Here is a 21534-nt window from a genome sequence, read left to right on the forward strand (position 1 = left end):
GGCTTAAATATTCTACTAAATATACATTTGTTGCTCAATAAACTGTAAAATTGCTTCCAAATTCCTTAAAAAGTTTAACTTAATGCTCAGGAAAATAAAAAAAAATTTCATTTTTGACAAAACTTAAACATGGGTAACTCACAGTTTTTAATCGGTTTTGCAAATTCTACTCACCGTGAAGTATTGAAATTTAATATAAGACTTTCCGTTGGTATTATTGAGGGTGGAGTCCCATTTCAATAATGTTTTGGGCTACACTACAATTTTTGTCCATTTATTTTTTAGTTTTCAGCTTAAATATTCTATTAAAAATACATTTTTCTAGACCATTTTGCAAATTCGTATGGCAATCGGCATAAAGTTTATTTGCTTTCACCTTCTCCGCACCATGAGGTTTTGAAATTCATGTAAGACTTTTGTTAATATTCTTGTAGATAGTCCCTTTTTGGTATGTTTTGAGCCACATTACAATTTTGTCTATTTATTTTTAAGTTTTTGGCTTAAATATTCTATTAAAAAAATATTTGTGGCTAAATAAATGGTAAAACCATTTTTAATTGCCTTATAAAGTTACTCTTAATTATGGCAAAAAATATTTCGCAAAAATTAAAAAAAATTCATTTTCTCAACAAAAACATTAGCTATCCATCACGGTTTCTAGTCGATTTTGCAAATTTGTACACAAATTTATTTGTCTTCACCTTCATCGCACTAGGAGGCTTTGAAATTTCATGTAAGACTTTTGTTGAAATTCTTGTAGATAATGTCCCGTTTCGACGATGTATTGTGCCCGACTACAACTTTTGTCCATTTATTTTTTAGTTTTGGGCTTAATATTCTATTAAAATAGGTAGCTCAATAAATGGTAAAACTGATTTCAATTGCCTTATAAAGTTACCCTTAATCATGACGAAAAATATTTCACAAAGACAAAAAAATTGCATTTTCCTCCAAAAAAAACAAACAAAAAACAACCTAGGCGTTACGCTTTCTCAACATTATTCCAAATTTGTACAAAAATAATTATAAAATTTATTTACTTTCACCTTCGTGGCACGTGAAGTTTTGAAAATTCATGCAAAACTTTTTGTTTATATTCTAAATAAAAGGAGTCCCGTTTAACCAGTGTTTTTTTTTTTTGGCCCACTACAAGTTTTATCCATTTATTTTTAAATTTTCAACTTAAATATTCTATTAAAAAAATTGTGCCTCAACAAATGTTAAAGTGACTTATAAAATTACTCTTAACTATGACGAAAAATCTTTCGTAAAAATAAATAAAAATTTAAAAATGCAGTGTAACCATCAAATTCTAGCTATTTTGCAAATTCACATAAAAATCTTAATAAAATCTATTTACTTTCACCTTTACTATACCGTGAGGTTTTGAATATTCATGTAAGAGTTTTTGTTAATATTCTTGTAAATGAAGTCACGTTTCAGCGAAGTACAATTTGTGTCCATTTGTATTTCAATTTTCGGCTTAAATATCCATTTAAAATACATGGGACTCAATAAATAGTAAGACCACTTGCAACTGTCTCATAAAGTTCATGCCTTTTCATCTGACTTTAGTTGGAAGCAATGAGATGGCACTCCGGATCAGATTTTCCAACTTGCCTCTCAAACTATAAACAGTATTGTTCAATGCTTCCGGTGAATACGTCTCATCAAGCGGGTCATGTAGCACACGGAGCGCCACCTCCAAAAACCGACTGAGACTCGCCTCCGCAACATTAACAAGACCGAGCGATGCATTTGTGTGCATAAATTTCATGACGACAAGTCCGGCTAGAAGTTGCTGATCCGCCTTCACAAGCTCTGATATGAAACAGGGGAAGAGTACTCTTCTGAAAAGCAACGGCCATCTCTCGTTTTGCACTTCGGCTGCTTGAAACTTGCGGGATATGTTCCCGACCAAATAGCAGATATAAGAGAAGATGTTTCCGTACGACGAGTTGGAGATGATAGTGTGCAAAACCCCGGAGAATAGTACCAGCGTTAGTAACTCATGGTCACCGCCAATCGATTCAGAGATGCCTTCTTGCTTTAACTTGTCGTCAACAACCCCCAAACAGTGTAACTGTAGTGATTCAAAAGGCAGCAACAGCACCAGCTTTAAAGCCATGAAACAATCTCTTTCAAGAACAATCTGGCTCAAGCTCCTTGCGCCATCTTCATCGAGCAATATCCCATTAGATTTTGTTACGGACTGCTCAATCAGCCTTAGAACATCTTTAAATTGGGAAAGGTTTACAAGCTTTTTGAAAATCTCCAACCAACATACATGCAAAGGGTGAATGGACAGGGAAGTCTCCGTTTCTTTAGCAGGCGGTTCTTCTTCCTGGAAACTTTCCCAGCCTTCGTCCCAGTTGTCATCCCAGTCGTTTCCAGCCTCAGGAGCTTCAACAGAGGCTTTCTTATCTTCCCTCACCAAGAAAAACTCTTCCCACTCTCCCAACATAGCTAGCAAAGAATCAACATGGGAATATGTTTGAGCAGCATCACACAGCTTCAGGAAGCAAGAAACAGCTGTTTCTTGATTCGAGAGATCGTCAGGGGTAACTTCCATGGTGGGTGATATGGTTGCCACAATCTGTGTTGATTTGAGGGCAACTAATGTACTTGTAAACCTGTTAGATGTATCATTATGGTCTGCCGACCCCTGATTAGCAGTCTCACTATTTTTACTTGCAAAGTGCACCTCGTCCCATCCTTCCCACGGCGTAACATTAGATTGTATACTAGCAGACAAACCCTTGATACTTTTACCTGTGAGGTATTGCATAAGCTCTAGAGTATAAACTCGAACTGACCCCGGCAGCTGCAGGTTTTCAGAGAACTTAGCCATTCTTTTCCAAACTAAATGCCTGACCCTATCTAATTCTTCTAAATCACCTTCTAATTTACTCAAGGAAGATAACAGCTGATATAAGTTCTCATATTCCTGGGATCCTAGGGCAACCACATCCTGCAAAATGCGTTCCAAAATATTTAAGTAGAGAAGGGGAAGTTCCTGGATTTCAGTGTCTCCGGCCAAAGTGGAACCAGTTGGACCCCCTAATACTGCTTGGGAAAATACTTCAGCCACAGCTCCAAACCCACAACCAGAAAAAATCACAGGCTCTACAGAACATGTAAGGTTCAGAAGCAGAGTCACCAATTAAACCATGATTGACAAAGCTGACAATTGTAGCCCAGCCTTGACTCGGTGAGACTGTGTCTTCTATTACCAACCTCATGAAAGCCTTAAGACAACATGCTAAGCAATCTAGATTGAGCCTGAGATTTTCTCCAATGTCCTCATGGGATGCAATTTCCTTCATCTCCTCAATCAATCTTATCCAAAAGTTCAAGAGAATTATTAGACATTCTTGCCATGCTGAGTTGTCTGGTAGAGTCCCAGAAGAACCCAAAAGAGGTATGATTATTGTGAAATACCGCTTCATAATGTTCAAAGAATCTAGACGTGCCAAGAGTCTAATATACTTTCTGCAATATTCATAGCTCTGCTCAAGTTGACATACTAAGAGTTGAAGGTTTTCAGTGCTTTTGGCGACCGTATCAGTTCCAGCTTTGGTTTCCAAAGTTGCCAACAAACTCAAAATATAATGTTTGTAGACATCCTGCCATGTTATCAGCCCCTCCAACAATGGGTTGGAATATACACTGGCAAGTGTCTCTACCATCTTTGCCAAGGCTTCCAAGCTATTATCATCTACGTGCATGTACACTTCATGGCTTAAGCACTTAAAGTTTAAACCACCTAAACCAGCAATATTTTTGAAGTTAAGGTTCGCAACAAAGGAGACTCTTCTGCACCCTTGTTCCATTAACTTGTAAAAACGAGATAATCCAAAACCAGATAAATGCACTTGATCAGGGTGTATAATTGGTAATTCTTTTCCGGTTTCTTCCAGTTGCAAGTAGCAGTCAGAAAGCAGGCTAAAGATGAAAGCAAGCCGCATCTTGTGGCATCCATCAATTGCAGGGTATACAATAGATGACACAGCTTTGATGGTTTCAACAGCATAGCCAACTATTTCTCCTTTAAATTCTGAAGTTTCAGAAGTAATATCATCATTGGTCCAAATCTCAGAAACAAGGACAGAACTTAGATAACGTACAAAGACCTGCAAGGAAACAATAGATCACTATCACTCAATGGGAAAAACAGTTGTCTCTATGTTAAAGTATTCAGAGACACCTATAAAGCTGCCTACCTGTGCACGGTTCAAGCCATATTCATCAGCTAATGTCAAAACGTCCTTCAAAATGTGCTTCTTCTCTAACTTGACAGAATCAATCAAGGGAAGAACAACACTCTTAATATAATTGAAGTCCCGAGACAAAAAGCGTGCTGTGTCAACGCCAGGGATTATTTTCTCTAATGCTCTACAATGATCTGCAACACGCTTTTGGTCTTCTAATTTCAATTTCCATTCTCTCCAAAAGGCTGACTGTACCTTGTCAAATTTGTCTATTTCCTCTGAAAGAAATAAAACAACATAAGAAACCATGAACCATGAACCCCTCATTATTGGAAAAATGTTGACCAAAAAGGTGAAAGACATAGGTGAAAGACATGATTAAAAAAATGTATTTAGGCCTTCTTTTGGTGATTTATGGAGCTTCAAGATGATTGCGTAGCAAATTGTAAATAAGTATAGCAGATTACCAGTAGTAGGTGGAGTGTGTTTTTCTTTAAATTTCCTTAGTAGCAGCTCCCTCCTTTGTTTAGGATCTTCACACTCAATTGCTGAACTATACAACAAGCTATATGTCATCCCCACATTCATGATGCTAGAAATTTCTTGGTAATCCTTCCTTGTTCTAAGCTGCTCTTCTATCACTTCAACCCCATTAACGGCATCCCACAGATTCAACAGAAAGGAGCAACCCACTATGTCTTCCTCTTCGGTAACAGGTGGCTCAATAATTGATTTTGCCAGAGACGCAACCACATTGTCTGTAGGAGCAAAACCATTTCTCGCCAACCAGGACAGAATTGTCACTAGAGCCTGTGTTCTTACATTGACATATTGCTTTCCAGGAATCAAGTTACCAATTGACTTCTTACTGTGTTCTCTATTCCTACTTAGTTCAAGCAGCCATGGAAGTTGCAGAGCAGCAAAAGTCAAAATTTTTCCATTTTCTCTCAAAACAGATTCCCAATTGGTTCCATTCCCAACAGGCAAGTTTTTAGCAACAGTAGAAAGTACACTTTTTATGTTACCAAGATGAACTTCTTGATCATCACAACTAGCTCCCTCAACCATTTCTAAGCAACCTTTTAGGTTCATTATATCTTGAATACCATGGACTGGACCTGTAATAACCGAGGAGCCTTGAATTGAGAAATCTGGACATTTTGTCCCTGACAACATCATTAATGTCTCACATTGACCTTGCAAATCAAGGTCCTTCCATGCATGGAGCAACTCGCTCACGGATTCCTCATCACAATTGCTCAAAGCAAAACCCAGTAGTTGCTTTCGAGAATTCATATCCATGTTTTCAAGCGCAGGACCCCTTGCTATTGCAGCACATAAGTCCCAAATGTGACCATGCCCTTCTTAGCCAAAACAAGACATAGGTCCAGGGCCAATTGGAGATCACCAGCAACCGCAGCTTCTCTGGCAATAGCTTCCTGAACAGAAGATATGTGGTCTGGAGAGCTCAATCCAAGAAGTTTAGCAATCTCAATGAGTTCATCAACATGTAAATATGCACCACTTTGGCATGTGATTGCCATTTTGATTATCTCCATTGGATCTTTTATTTGCCTGAATTGCATGGGTAAGAGAGTCACTCCAAGACTGGGAAGTCTAACTGTAAGTGCATCGATAATATCAGATTCTACTCTGACATTTCTACTGCTTGGAAATAAATTGAGGCATTCCTTAGCCTTCCAGATCTGAAAAAAGTTGAACACTGATTAATTAATACAATAGTAAGTATTGATGTGCTACCACATCAAAATGTTTAAAATGTATCATTTCGTGCTTGAATATCATAAATCATCAGCAAATGTTAGCATCTTTATACTTACTTCAGGACAAGAAAGACTTGAAGCTGAGAAGAAATACTCCCTTGCTGCTTGTATGACAAGATTTTCAGCCTTCTCTGTTGCTAAAGCAACTGAACTTGTACCCTTTAGATAATTCCTAGCAAGAGAAAACTTCCCCGCTTTCAGCAGTCCTCGGCAAAATTCCATCAACATATACTCCAGATCCAGAAAAGGAAATGCCTTTTCCCTAATGCATTGCATATCACGCCACATGCTTGCCCAATCAGTATCTGATTGACCAGGCTGTCGACGTATAAACTTTGAAAGGATAAGACGAAGAATTTGCTTTACACCTTTTCCATCTTCATGAGACTCTAGAAAAAAGTTCAGGGGCTTTGGCACCTGAAAACACATGAAAATTGATTAAATGCAAAACATCAATACCCTAATACCAAGAAAAACACTCCCTTTCAAGAAAGAATACAGACCTGATAAAATGCTAGGAGCCTCCCTACTTCAATGTGGCCTTCTGCCAATTTCAATCTTCTGTCAAGTCCATCAATATATTTCACAACCTGTTCAGTCAGAAAGATAAACAGTAAACATTCTTAAGCAAAAACAAAATCATATCTGATTGATTATCACACAAACCATAATTCTAAAGAAGCAAACACCTTGCATTTGTGGAAGCTTTGATAAAATGGCTGCCATTGTACTCCACCTATCAGTAGATGTGCACAAATAAATGCACTGCAGAGCGCAGTCTATGACTTCAACCTCATCCTTGAATAGGCTGTTACTCTGAAAATCACTGCACCCTTCCTCTATTACCTGCAAGCAGATATCCAATTTATTCTCGGAAGCAGTTTCCTTCAGCCATCTAACCAGAAATGATTCAGCCTTGTTATGCTCTGTTGTCTGATGGTTATCTGCCACCTGATCCTGTGATCTATCTTGCATAAATGGAATTGCCATATTATGTAGTCTTGCAATCATATTTTCTTCTTTAACTCCTTTAAGCATCAATCTGAACTTCTCATAGTCAGAGAACTGTTCCCACGTGACAAGACTCAAGCTGGAATTTATTTCCGGACTACTGTCATCAGAATAAATAAGTTGGTGCAAGTATGTAGACATCCTCATGGAACCTCTGCAACTCGTATACACCTTTGCGATTAGCAAAATCAAGCAAGCAAATGCAATTATCTAGCTGTCCACTACAACTATCAATATCTCTAGCTCTCTTCTTGTACCACATTGAAAGTTCATTAGTTGATGGCCAAACTGACCCTAGGCACTGCTTCAGTAGAGGTTCGGTCTGGATTTGGATACCAATCTCATGGTCCTTGGGTGATCTGTTAATAAAACTTATCATTTTCTCACATTCAACCCAATCTTCCTCCCTCACAGCTACATTTGTCGGAGGAGACCTCCCTGGAAGAAGCTGCCCATATGTTTGTACAGGAACAGTTTCCGGGATAGCAGCTAAAATCTCTAAAACACAAGAAGCCAGTGAATAAGGATGAAGCTTGAACATGAGATTTAAGGCCCCAATCTTCCCACTTTCAGCAAGCGTAACAGCAGCTTCACTTATAGGCATAGCTCGAAATTTGCTATATTCCTGCACTGCAAACCTGCATAAAACTATGTCATTCAACTGTAGGTTAATATTTTGCTAGCATGAAAATATAGCTTTGGAAGATTATGATACCTGCCCATGTTTATCCCAAGAAAGGTCTCCAACCGGTCTCTGAATTGTAATAACTGAAGTCTAGACATACGAAAATCCCAAATTTGGCTACATTCATCCTTTTCTGATTCAGAAAACCCATACTGGTTAGTTAGGTTCAGCCCATATGCAAGTAAGGCCCTCGCAGCATCTTCTGTAGGTCCAACTTTGTCAACACATTCGAAGAGTACAAAAGTTTTGTCCTTAATTTTTGATAAATAGGTACTTATTTCCTTTGGTCCTTGGCTTGACTGCAACCACTGTGACTTTACAGCTTCATCTTTATCCAACCCATGACAATCAGCAAATTCCAAGGCAGCTTGATACTTTTCATTTCTAATCAAAATATTATACATCTCCATGATAGATCTTTCAGAAAATGATACAAGGCTCCAGTTCAACGAAGAAATGTCAATATGGTCAAGGCTGTCCACTACAATATGCTCCATATTATGTGAATCATTACGTTCCTTAGAGTCAGATCTCTCTTCAGATGACACCGTCTCCAAAAGAAATAGGTTTCCTTGAAACATATTTATTCGGTCTATAACCGGCTTAGGAATATACGGTTTCATTTTCCTGAACTTTCAAGTCACTAAGGATGTCAAGCATGGTAACAACGCCGCACCTTTTTGCAAAAGTAAGGATGTGGTCAGACCACCAAGTAAAATCCACAACGTCACTTAAATATTCCCCCTCTCCACTTGACAAATTATTAGTCACTTGTGACTCGCATCTCTCTCTGCATGTAAAATTGGAAAGTGAAAAGGATTCTTTATCCAGCTTAAATACGTGCAAGCATCCTGTGACATCTAAAGTAGCAACAAATTTGGCTTGTGGAGAGATTAGCACCTTTGGATATACTAGCTGACTTCCTTTTGGTTTCGAATAAAAACCCTGAAATTGAATGGTAACAAGCTGGTCCAGATTAATCGTCCTACTTCTACGCCAAAGAGAAAGATAACAAGATCCTGGAAGAACATAAATATTTAATTAATAAGTAATGTAGCTCATATATTACATCATTTTCAATTGTTTTCTATAAAGTAATTGATAATATAATGTCAATATCTTTTTGGCATATGAAATAAACTCAGATTGAAGTCCCAAAGCAACAAAAAAAGTTCTTTATAGCCAATGAACACAGTGGCTAGCAACCAACTCTGAAAGTCATAGCAAAAGAAAGAAGATGCATGATATGCAAATATTCAACCAACAACAACATCTAAAGTGTTCTTCCATTCTTCAAAAAACAAAAGAGTTACCATTAACAATAAGGCCATCAACAAAAGTTACCCGATCATCCAGATTCATGCAAAACTAATGCAGTATATTTGTTTAAGATTCTAATCTAAAACGTCCCATCTACATATGCAAGAAATGATATTAACCACATAAGGGCCTGCATAAATGAATACTTCATGTATAACCATGTATATGCTAAATGGAAAGTAGAAGTAAGAATCATGACAGAGTTGCAACCTGAGTTTAGTATGACACCAGCAAGCAAAGAAAGCTCTGGGTGGTAGTCAACACAGATAACATTGCAAGAGAGCTGCCCCTTCGCAGTTAACCCATTATGTGAGGTGTGGGCAGAATATATTGAGGAACTTGGATCCTGACTAATCTCAATATGCTGAAGAGAACCATCAGAGGTAACCACAATAAAGCTACACCTGAAAACATTTCATTAACTTCAACAAGTGAACATCAAACTTTTCCAAAAAACAACAAAAAAAGTGAACCTCAAACCAGAAAATCAAGACATGTTCTTGTATGCGTCATTTTTGCACGGGCTACGGGCCGAAAATTAAATAAAAAAAAAAAAAAAAGTACTCACAGACAAGATTTCTGTACATCACAATCGTCCTGCACAATCAGGCTAATTACTGGTAAAGATACTTTCAAATTCCTCCTTGCAATCCTTGTTATCTCGTCACCATTTGCTTTGATAAAATATAGTGTATCATTGTCATCAACAACACCAATAACATCATGACCTTCAGACCAAGTTCCTATTGTAAATGAAGTAAGGCTTCCACCTGATGGATAGAGCAGAGATTAGATTCATTAGAGACTATCTTAACAAAAAAACAGAACTAGTGTAACATACAAATTTGGATCTAACAAAGAAAAAATAAAAAGGGAAAATTCAAATTTCTACAGCATACATATCCAATACGTCACAATGAAGAATCAATAGGAATCGACACATTATGTGCATCCACAAAATTATACCAACTTCAAATCTCATTGGCCCTTAGTAAGATGGGTGATTCTACAAACTCTTGTCATAATTTTCTGAAAAGACCTGTTTCGTAATTAATTGTCTTTGGTCCTAATTCGGAATCACTGTATACAGTGGACTACCATGGCTAGAGGTCCCATGGTCTACAATGAAATTACACTGTGACCGACATGGCTAATTCACAATGAACGTACATATCAGCTGACCATTACAGGGTACATTGGAAAAAGGGCATAGCAACCAAATATAATGCAGGGAATCAAGTTTATGAGTAAAGTCCTCAACTTTGCAGGGAATCAAATTTATAATGCCCGCCTATCATATTCTTTGAAAACAAAAAACAGCATATCATATTAAAAATTCAATGCCCGCCTAATACTGATAAGCTGATGATTCCAAAAATATAAGGTTAACAAAATCAGCAAAATACAACTTATATTACATGTAAAAGTGCCGCAAGGCTTCGAGTATTCGTCCTCCTTCTGTAAAATAGTTATCTGATTTCCAGAAGCCACAGCCACGCGCTCGCCTCTCGGAGAAATAAACAAAGATGCCAGTTTTCTCAACTTTCTTGGCTGCTTGTATTCGCTCCATTTCTCTCTGAGCTGGCTCACACCTTCATGGATCAAGAGGAAACACAAATTTAATCAATTCGCGTTCCAGCAAATTAATCAACCTTTCAAACACCATAATTCATCCAAAAAACAAATAAAAATTAAATATGGAGATTAAAAAAATAAAAATAAAAGAGTGAACCTGGAAGGGAAAGCAATGATCGAAAGCTCCCTCTGCTACCATTATTTCCCTAAACTCCGCGAATTCATCGAAACAATTCAAGAACTTGATTAGTTGGGTGATTAAGCAAACATGGAGTCGATTAACATGAAATTAAAGAAAATTAAAAGAGAATTAAGAACCTGTTGAGGAGGATAATTGGGAGTGTATGGCCTCGTAATATGACGCCGTGTCTCGTAAAACACAGTGGGAGTTGCTTCTTCCATGGCCTAATGATTCAGTGTCGCTTTTCCACCCTCCAAGATCTCAAACCCTAGACCTCAAAAACCACACCCGCATCTCAAATCCACTTTTTACAGAGGAAGGAGAGGAAATGTTTAAGGAGGGGATCCTTTTTTTTATTATATAGAAGTGGGGATTAGTTGTGGGCTCATGGGATTTTAAAATCCAAACTGTTTATTTTTTAAGTTGTACTTTATAGATTATTTTTGTAAAATATTAACCAAATAAAAAATATTTAAGACATCTAATTAGGTTCAAAAAAATAATGAATCTGTTAGATGTCTTAAACCAAATAAAAAATATTTAAGACATCTAATTAGGTTCAAAGAAATAATGAATCTAATTAGGTTTAAAAAAATATTTAAGACATCTAATTAGGTTCAAAGAAATATTTTTTATTAGGTTCAAAGAAATAATGAAATTTTATCTTGATAATTAAAAGGGTAAATAGTTTCGGATTGAATTAAATTTTGCAAAAATGATCTATGAATCAAAACTTACAAAATAATCGATTCAGATCGTTGAAGTTTAATGTGAGGTGAGCCCTACACCTAATCCCCATTTTTTCCTTTACATAAAAGGCCTGGGAAGGAGAAAGAGAGGGACTTGGCTTCTTTGCCTTCCCAGTTCCCATACACTTTCATCATCTTCTATTTGTGCGATCACGGTTAAGTCACGTCAACATTTTATATCACTATTGTTTTTTGTCTTATTATCTCTATAAAAAAAATCAATATAAAATAATGATGTGACTTAATTGTGGCCGCACAAATAGGAAATGATGGGAGTGTATGGGAACTAGGAGGGCAGAGAACCCGGGTCTGAGAGAGAAAGTGGACAAATGCACCACCATTAATCGGGTGTGCTATCCACACACCCCATTTTGCTTTTCACACACCCTTTGATCATTTATGTTCGTTGATCTTTTTTAATTCATCCAATCCGACGGTCGAAAATTTAAACAGTGTGTGAGAAGTAAAATAGGATATGTGGATATTATATATATATATATTTTTTTTTTTTTGTTCTTGGGTTGTGAACCGGCTACGGACTCAAATATGTCGGGTCTGGGCTACAATATAAGGCTGCCCAAATATAATTGGGCTTACTGCAAAGACTTTAAACTAGCCCAATATTATGGGGCTTGGATTTTTGGACAGGTTGGGCATCCCGGATGGGTATAAGACTTATCGAGCCGTTACTGCGATCCGTTTTGAACACATCGGATCGACCCATTTTTTTTCTTGATATTAGGGTGGACATTTGTGAGTCATACTACGAGCTGTTCATAAATTTAGTATTGAACTCAGACATTTTCAGATATCGAACTCAAGAAATCTCACTCACAAATAAAATAAAAATGTCACTAAATTGTTATAGTATTGTTGATTGACCCATTCTTAGATTCTTGTGAGAGATTTTTTAGTAGGTTTTCATGTCATGTCCTTAATTTGCCTAAGACAGACACAAGATATTCTCATGCCTTTACATCCATCACTGTTCTAAAAATTTCTGTCTAACGCCGCTCCGCTTAAGCTCTAAACGGTTGGCCACAACTCCGATCAACTCATAAGCATTTGAACATTAAAAAATAGCTTTTAAACTTGCCTAGCCGGCAAAAAAAGATAGTATAGTAGTATAGACGCGCAATCCAATGGACTACAAGCCAACCGCGTTTGCTTACACCGCGAGACCCAAATCCGCAACGTAGGCAGGACGGTGAAGTTACGATGACGTGGCAAAATCTGCATGGCTGTCTCGCAGCATGGTCCCCCGCAGAGCATATGAACAACGAACAGCGTTGACTCGGTCGTCAGTTACCATGTCCCGCTCGACGTAGGCTGCTTGGAAAAAACACAAAAATAAAAGAATTCTACCCGGTTAAGCAAGTTATTCTTTCGTTTTCTGGACTCGGAGAAAGACTCCATGAAAGTGAAAGAGAGTGCTTCTGAACAGAAGAAGCTCAAGTTCGAAAGCATTGTGGTTTTTGGGTTTTCGCTGAAACTTGCATGCTTGGTGAAGATATTTGTTGACTTCTAATGTCGGGTCAACTTCTCTCTCTCTCTCTCTCTCTCTCTCTGATTAAGAACCCAATGTTATATATTTCTGTTTGGTTGCTGAGAAAGTGAGGGAAACAGAAAAGAAATGGAATTCTGCATAAAGCGTAGGATTTTTCCCTTGTAATTATTAGAGCATAATACATAGCATGCATGATCAATTAACTTAGTTTAAATTCATTATATATTTATTTCACTTGTTTGTTGAACTTGAATGTGATTATGTGATTAATTGGAGTTCATAAGATGTTTTCCATGAAACAACTTAGGATGATAAATTGATGAAACTAAAATATGAGAATCTGTTTCCATTGATTACCATTTCGTTTTTAGTTTTTAGCTTTTAGCTTTCGCTTTTCTTGGTAGGGTTATTTTAGCTTTTAGCTTTCGTTTTTAGTTTTTAGCTTTTCGCTTTCGTCCTTGAATTCCAAAATTGGACTCGCTTTGCACTAGTGCTCCTTTCGGTCAACTCTATGTAATTTGCAGTTGGAAAGAGAACCGATATTTTCCCGATGTTGTTTTTCAGCTGCAGGCTTGCATTTTCCAGCAAGGGGCGGCTTCTTATCTTTCGCGGTTGAACTTTGGTTCAGACAGAACTGAGGGTCTATATCCATAGATTTTTCGAGCACTAAGAAATGGCGAATGGTAGTGTTATCAGTGCCTCATTCTTTCAGGTGTCTGAATTACTCTTTGATACTGTACATGTAGCAAAGGAGGTCCTCGTTCAGAAAGATAATTTCAAAGTATTGTCAATGTACTTGGAGCTGACCTCTTCTATTCTGAAAGAGTTGTCAAAGCAAAACATTGAGTGTTCCGAAAGCTTGGCTAATGCTTTGAAGATTCTGAATCGAGAGGGTGAAGTCGCGAAGCAGCTAGCTCTAGATTGCAGCAAAAGAAACAAGGTGTATCTCTTAATCAATTGCCGGAATATTGTCAAGGCCCTAGAGAGAAGCACAAAAGAGATTGGTAGAGCGCTTGGTCTAATCCCATTGGCGTCGTTGGATGTTTCATCCGGTATAAGTAGTCAGATTAGCAAGCTGTGCAAGAATATGCTGGATGCTGAGTATCGAGCGGCTGTAACTGAGGAAGAGATTGTGGGCAAACTTGAGCTAGGAATACAAGAACAGAATGCTGATCCGTCCTGCGCGAAGAACTTGCTTGTTCAAATTGCTGAGGCTCTTGGGATCTCCGATGATCAGTCTGCATTGGAAAATGAACTCGGGGAGTTCAAACGTGAATTGGATGATACGAATAGAAAAGACCTGGAAGAAGATTTGCCGATGGAACAGATGATTGCTTTGCTTGAGAAGGCTAATGCTACTACATCTGCTGGTGACAAAGAGAAGGAGTATTTTGAAAAGAGAAATTCTTTAGGTAAGCAACCATTGGAACCTCTTCAGAAATTTGAATGTCCATTGAGTCATGATATCATGGAGGATCCCGTGGAAACCTCCTCTCGTCACACGTTTGAGAGAAGCGAGATAGAGAAGTGGTTTGCAGAAGGTAACACCAACTGTCCTGTGACCGATATTCCCTTGGACACTTCAGTTCTACAGCCCAACAAAGCACTAAAACGATCAATTGAAGAATGGAAGGAAAGGAATACCATCTTTACAATCGTCTCTATCAAACAGAAACTCCAGTCAAATGAAGAGCAGGAGCAAGAAGTGCTTCAATCCTTAGACAACCTGCAGAACATATACATGGAAAGGGAATTGCACCGTGAATGGGTGACAATTGAGGGCTATATTCCTGTCCTCATTAGACTTCTTGGTTCGAAAAGTCGAGAAATAAGAAAGCGTGCTCTTGCCATCGTATTGATCCTTGCAAAAGATGGTGAAGAAAATAAGGTACCTTCTAATTGTCATGTTGTATTTGAGGATACATGCGTAATAGTTTTTTGGTAGAGGCAATAATTGGCATTCCCAAATTTCGTATATATGATCCAGTTCATTATGTTTTTAACAGGGGAGAATCATAAAAGTGGATAATGCACTCGAATCTATTGTCCACTCGCTTGCACGTCGAAATGAAGAAAGCAAGTTGGCATTGCGGTTGTTACTGGTACTATCTACAACTAGGGCTGCACGCGATTTAATGGGAAATGTTCAGGGCTGCATACTTCTCCTAGTAACAATGTTAAGCAGTGAAGATAGTCAAGTCATCCGAGATGTAAACGAGCTCCTAGAAAATCTGTCTTTCGTTGATCAGAACATTATACAGATGGCGAAAGCAAACTATTTTAAACCTTTGTTGAAGCTTCTTTCTTCAGGTATGCTTAAGAGTGGGGTTTTGTGATAGTTTGGAGAATGTTACAAAGTTGTGTAATGTGACGACTTAAATTTGATGCAGGAGTGGAAGATGTTAAAATGCTTATGGCTAGAACTTTGTCGGAAATTGAACTGACAGACCACAACAAACTGTCCATTGTAAAAGACGGGGCACTAGGACAGCTTCTTGAACTGCTTTCGCAAGGTGATATTGAAAAGAGGAGATTTGGTGTCAAGGCTCTTCTTCACCTCTCCAACTTACCACAAAACGGCCTGCAGATGATTAGAGAAGGTGCAGCTGGACCGCTATTTGAACTTTTGTATTCTCACAGCTTATTATCGCCAACCTTGCGCGAGCAGGTAGCTGAGACAATTATGCACCTTGCCACATCAACCACCTCACATGAAGCTGCACAGGAGCAGGTATCATTGTTAGGCTCTGAAGAAGAAATCTTCAAGCTCTTTTCTCTAATATCTTTAACAGGACCTGACATACAAATAAACATTCTCAAAACCTTCCATGCACTGTGCCAATCTTCTTCTGGTTTTGACATCAGACTAAAGTTGAGACAGGTAACACAATTACTTCTCGCGCATTTTTTGTTCTTTTGGCATGTGATTCTGTACATGCTAATAGCCACTATGATGTTTCATGTGATTCACAGCTCTCTGCTGTCCAAGTATTGGTTCAATTATGCGAAGCTGATAGCCCTACCGTGAGGGCAAATGCCTTGAATCTGTTCTTTTCCTTGACAGAAGACGGTGATGACAGCACATTCTTGGAGCATGTAAATCAAAGGTGCGTCAAGACCTTGCTAAGGATTATAAAAAGTTCTAATGATGTGGAGGAGATAGCTGCTGCAATGGGGATCATTGCTAATCTTCCAAAGGACGCTCAGATGGCGCAGTGGCTTGTAGATGCTGAGGCCGTTGAAATTATCTGCAATTGTCTAATTGATGGGAACAGAGATGCCTTGTATAGAAGGCGGGTAACAGAGAGTGCTGTTGGAGCTCTTTGTCATTTCACAGTTTCGACAAATCAGGAATGGCAGAGAAAAATAGCTGAAGCTGGTATTATACCAGTGCTGGTGCAGCTACTAACTTCTGGAACTTCTTTGACAAAACAATACGCCGCCATTTCACTTAACCAGCTATCAGAAAGCTCCAAAGGCTTGAGCAAGCCGATCAAGAAGCGTGCGGTTTTCCTGTGCTGCTTCTCTGCACCGGCACTTGGCTGCCCTGCACACCAAGGTATCTGTACAGTGGAATCTTCATTCTGCATAGTAAAGGCCAATGCTGTGGAACCCCTTGTGAAATTGCTTGGTGAGGAAGATTTCGGAGCTTGTGAAGCTTCTCTCGATGCACTTTTGACATTGCTTGATGACCAAGGAATAGAGCATGGTGGCAAAGTGCTCGATGAAGTGAAAGCCATTGCGCCGATTATAAAATTACTGAGTTCACAAGTGCCCAGTTTGCAAGGAAAGTCTCTCAAGGCTTTGGAAATGATCTTTCGGGTGAACGAGTTGAATCTAAAGTATGGAACTTCAGCACATATGGCATTAGTGGATATTACTCAGAATAAAAATAGTGAGATGAAATCTCTGGCTGCCAAAGTTCTTGCTCAATTAGGTGTGCTTGGCAAACAATCTTCTTATTTTTGATTGATTTGTGTATCATATATTTATTGAATTCTGCAGAACGTCGGATTCTGATTTTTTAGATTGGATATGGAAGTCTGTTCGTGTTTTTTTTATTTTTCTTAAAATCTATGACCCATTTGATAACTATTCGTTTTTAGTTTTCGGTTTTCAATTCTTATGTTAGAAATAAAAGGGAATCAAAACAGAGGTCATCTGCAAACGCTAGAGAAATAGTTATCTGAACTATTGCAATCAGAATAGAAATGTTCTTCAACATGGATATCATATCGAAATAAAACGAAAAAACTAGAAACGAATCCCTGATAAAATATTTACAGATCATCGAAAGAAATAAAGATGCTACTTCTGAAAATATGAAGTTTAATGTCAGTGAACTGGGCAGCCATCAACTACAATCCCTTTAGCAGTAGGGCAAGTAGCCAACGGGCAGCCCTCACCATTGTTCCCCCACCATTTAAGTTCAATTCCCCGGTTCTGCAGCGTAATGAACATCAATATGGTAACAAAGGCAGTTCCGGCATCAAGACCACCAGAAAGGACATAGTTATAGCGCGACCACACGTCTGGCCTGTACCTGTAGACAACATACCCGAAAAGAAATGCAACAATGATCCAACTGGTAAAGTTTACAGCACTAGCCGGGGGCATCATGGATGTGGCACCCAGCAAGACCGGCATGTTGATGAGACGAATCCAATTATGTTGGGGGAAAGCCATGTGTGCAAGCTTGACAAGCACAGGGGCAATGGCCCCACCAAAGAAGAACCAATTGACGTTCATGTATTCACCGAGGTTTCCAAAGATTCTTCGAGGGCCAACGAGCCCCCAGATAACTGATGCATCAAAGAACACACGGTCCATTGGACAAGTCCACTGGCTATCCTTTGGCAGCTTGGAGGTATCACAAAGGTTTGGAATGTCACCCATCAGCCACCATGCTGTTACCAGGTATACAATCACTGCTACAGTCGTTCCTACCACCTGTAATTCCACGAGGTTAGCTTCTGAAGATCTCAAACCAAAAACGTAATGCAGATTGATAAATCCGAAAAAACGAAACTGACTGACCTGTGCTATGAACATTGATCTTGGTGGAATCTTCATGTAGTGACCAAGCTTAAAATCAGCCAGGAAAGTTAAAGCTTGAGTCATACTGATGTAGCCATACACTTTGAAGCACATATTCGCTACAGGGTGCTCCGGGTACAAGTACCCGATCACATATTCCGTGATAATATTCAAACCCGGTTGCTGTTACCACGAAAAAAGAACGGAAAAATGTTTCAGAAACCTTTATCTATCATGAACTTGAACAAGCGGTTGTAAACTTGCAGCAAACAGCATTAGCTTATAAACAAAAGTTCTAATTTCGTTACCTGGTTTGTTGTGGCTGTGATGATACCAATTGGAACTGTGTACAAAATGGCAATGGCACAAGCAAGCAGAACACCCCACCAAGGCAATTGAAGAGACTCGTTGTAATACTGGCAAGCAAAGAGGATAAGAGCAATGTTTACCACAAGGATGCCGAGAAACCACCATGTTGGCACTGATTTGTACTTTTTCATAAGCCTTGCATGGATATCCAACTTCTTTTGTCGTCGAAATGCATTTCCAATGTCCCTGCAATGAAGGTATGATGAAATTCAGCTTCAATTCACAAGCAGCAGATCTCTGTTTAACTTATGCTTATATTTTGTGAAAACGTTCAACGATTCAAACGTAAATTACCTTGCATTAAAGAGTAGAACATGCACAAGCGTAGCAGGAAGCGTGGCAAACCCGAGACCATAAGTCATAGCGAAGAAGGTGCTTAAATTTACAGGTCCGGACTTTGCATACGTAGGACGGTCAAGTTCAAACTTGGAATCAATGATGCTCAGAACATCATACGTGGTACCATTAGACGTGAAAAGGTCACTAGAATATATTGGGAACTTCTTGGCATTGTAGACATCAAAAAAGTACGTGATGGGTGTCATCACATACATGACAAGAAAAAACCCAATGGCAATATTGGCAGTGGCAAACCATGGGCTAGCTAGCGGGGTACCAAGATATGATGAAATAGCTGCCCAGTCAATCGCAAAAGAACCAATACCGAGGCCAGACAAGCCAGAACCCAGTTGTTGGACAAGAATAGACTTAGGAGCAAGCCAACATACCCAAGAGAAAGATGTTATGATGTAAACCAGATAGCCAGGAAAGACATAGTAACAGAAACTGCAGATCATCACTATAAGGAAGAATTGGGAACGAGTCATTCCACCTTTCGGCCTTTTGTCCTTCTCATGCAGAGCTCTGCAGCAGTAAAGACTTACTACTATGAGTACTTGCTAAACAGGCTATGAAATCAATGACTGAGTGATTATTACTGAACCAAAGATATGTTTACCTGAAGAGTGAAACCTGAACCAGATTAGAAGGCCACCACATTTGTTCTGGATCAACCAGAATTCTTCGGAAAATTCCAGCCCAGCCAAACCCTAACACCTAAATTCAAACAAGATCAACAGAAACTACAGGGTCAGACACCCGATTAGTAATTTCGGTATGAAACAAACAGTTCATTGTGTTATTATTGTTACAAAAATTCAGCAGATTTGATAGATTTTGATATATAAACAATACTGAACATTATAAACATATTTGTCAGAGAAACGAAAAGCATATGCAAATATTGCTACGAAATAGGCATAATCTGCTATAAAACCAAATGCAATTCCATTAACACAAAAGCAATCGAAATCCAAAGAAGAAGGAGAAATAAGAAAACCTGAGTGGTGAACATAACAAGCAGGGCAGGAATAAAAGTGAGCTTCCTCTTATACAAGAGCTTCACAGCAGACAAGATATGAGTAGCGTAAACGCTTCCAGCGCCCGAGTTTGCAAATATGGTGATCAAAACATGTTCCTTGATATTAAAAGGCCCCGGATTCATGGTGAACTCGAACCACGTCCCCTTGAAAAAAGGGGACGTAGGCAGCGTCCTTGCCATGAGATGCCCGATGGGCACGACAGCAATCTGGGCACAAATCGAACTGATGGACAAGGGTTTTTCCTGTACCAGAAGAACTGGTTGACAAAGGAGAGCAAGATGCATGAAGACAAACCAAGAACCCACATTCTGAATGTGAGCACCGGAATGGTGGGGTCATCGGTTTTTGGCACCGTCAAGTCAACCTGCTTGATGGAGCAGTCGTTAACTTCCTCCTCCTCCGCCGCAGAGGCATTAACTTTAGCAGCGTCTATCTCAGCCATGAACACAACTTGCAGCCGTTCCTAGTGGAAAAACAAGCAAATGTGTGAAATATATATTCAATATATATGTGTGTGCATATAGATATAGATAGTTGTACAGTCGGCTCCGTGAAGTGCGTGTAAAATCACACAACGCAGAGAGGAAGAGAGGGCTAGGTTGAACATGGAGTATTGAATATTTTGATGTGTATATATATATATATATAATATAAGAAGAGAGAGTGCTGAGTAGGACTAGGAGAGTAGCTAGGGTTGGTTTGGATGCTTAGAATCCTAACGGAGGAGGATATCCTAGTCTTTCAAGTATTCATATTCAATTACTACACTGTATATTGCACCCTTTCTATGTACCCCGGGATCTTCTATCAGTCCGGGATATTGTAAACACGGTGCATTATGACCGTCAAATCCTTTACAAAAAATCAAAAGATCAAAATCTAACGATAAAAAAAAAAAAGATTCTAGTGGATAAGATACAACGGTACAAGAGGAATTTTCGTAGGCATAGGAATTTAAGAGAGAGAGAGATTCGAATTGGATGTGAGAGTCCTAAGTCCGCCAAACTAAAAGGATTTTTGGAAAAACAAGAAAAACAAGAAAGAAAAGAAATATTTGGATGTGAGAGTCCTAAGTCCGTCAAATCCTTGACAAAAACTTACCGTATGATGTACGATGAACGGACACGATTCACAGATCCTCATAATCCTCACCAAAAGATCCAAAGAGGATCCTGTTGGCTTTAAGTACATAGTAAGATGGAGACAAGGATATTTCTTTTAATTCACTTCCTTTTTTTTCTTATACAAAGATGGGTAATTCAAATTTCGGTTTCGACAGTAAGGAAAAATATTTTCAACCAACTGAACTACAAACAAACATTACAATTTGATTAAATTACATTCGATCTCACAAGCAATAGTTTTCTGTGGATTATTATTTTTTTAATTTAAATTTAGTTCAATTTTAATAGAATGAGATTAATTGATTGGTTATTAATTTCATATTCCATTTGGACTATGTACAACTGGCATGGTCAATAAAACGGCACACTTATCTGCGTAAAGCAAAGTCAACTAATAAGCCAAGTAGTTAACCAACCCCACACATCTTTTCGAAGGAAATTGGAAATCAAGACCAATTTTTTAAATTGTAAACAAGTTAGGTCACGAATGAAAATATAAAGATGTTAATAAAAAATAAAGTAATAATCTAATCATAAATCATCACAAGCGCTTATGCGTCCACTTTGTAGTCTTTCGTTCAATGTTTTTAAATATTTGT

The 21534-nt window shown here is 38.5% G+C and overlaps 3 protein-coding genes across 6 annotated transcripts; 1 reads left to right on the plus strand and 2 right to left on the minus strand.

The window, feature by feature from the left end:
• Positions 1–1393: 1393 nt before the first annotated feature.
• Positions 1394–11110, minus strand: LOC103951616 (MAG2-interacting protein 2). The gene is given in 16 exon segments (XM_048565513.1): positions 1394–3121; positions 3123–4133; positions 4224–4489; positions 4679–5575; positions 5578–5917; positions 6053–6412; positions 6499–6585; positions 6683–7141; positions 7143–7644; positions 7722–8296; positions 8298–8710; positions 9222–9415; positions 9580–9781; positions 10430–10603; positions 10744–10792; positions 10905–11110. Coding segments are annotated over 16 exon segments (7173 nt in total). The 5' UTR covers positions 10989–11110; the 3' UTR covers positions 1394–1561.
• A 1711-nt stretch (positions 11111–12821) lies between these two features.
• LOC103951615 (U-box domain-containing protein 43) lies at positions 12822–17083 on the plus strand. Of its 4 annotated transcripts, none has more exons than XM_048565646.1 (5): positions 12822–13050; positions 13588–14911; positions 15030–15333; positions 15414–15904; positions 15997–17083. In XM_048565646.1, the coding sequence occupies exons 2-5, from the start codon at positions 13697–13699 to the stop codon at positions 16990–16992; spliced, it is 3006 nt and encodes a 1001-aa protein (XP_048421603.1). In that variant the 5' UTR covers positions 12822–13050; positions 13588–13696; the 3' UTR covers positions 16993–17083. The 4 variants fall into 4 exon arrangements, with proteins under 4 accessions (XP_048421603.1, XP_009361319.2, XP_048421604.1 ...); XM_009363044.3 differs by having other exon boundaries at positions 13594–14911; XM_048565647.1 differs by having other exon boundaries at positions 12822–13045.
• Positions 17084–17194: 111 nt separating this feature from the next.
• LOC103951618 (oligopeptide transporter 6) lies at positions 17195–20701 on the minus strand. The gene is given in 7 exon segments (XM_009363048.3): positions 17195–17973; positions 18061–18243; positions 18369–18615; positions 18724–19293; positions 19388–19485; positions 19769–20043; positions 20046–20701. Coding segments are annotated over 7 exon segments (2196 nt in total). The 5' UTR covers positions 20254–20701; the 3' UTR covers positions 17195–17358.
• Positions 20702–21534: the final 833 nt, after the last annotated feature.

This window comes from the organism of the source record quoted next, unplaced genomic scaffold (assembly GCF_019419815.1).
Source record: "Pyrus x bretschneideri cultivar Hongxiangsu unplaced genomic scaffold, Pyrus_bretschneideri_v1 Contig4, whole genome shotgun sequence".
NCBI classification, from domain to species: Eukaryota; Viridiplantae; Streptophyta; class Magnoliopsida; order Rosales; family Rosaceae; genus Pyrus; species Pyrus x bretschneideri.

Bases quoted from the DNA above. Each gene is read 5' to 3' on its own strand.
- LOC103951615 (XM_048565646.1), top strand. From the start codon at position 13,697: ATGGCGAATGGTAGTGTTATCAGTGCCTCATTCTTTCAGGTGTCTGAA. The intron at 15,334-15,413 runs GTATGCTTAAGA...AATTTGATGCAG, and splicing joins GTTGAAGCTTCTTTCTTCAG to GAGTGGAAGATGTTAAAATG. The intron at 15,905-15,996 runs GTAACACAATTA...TGTGATTCACAG, and splicing joins TCAGACTAAAGTTGAGACAG to CTCTCTGCTGTCCAAGTATT.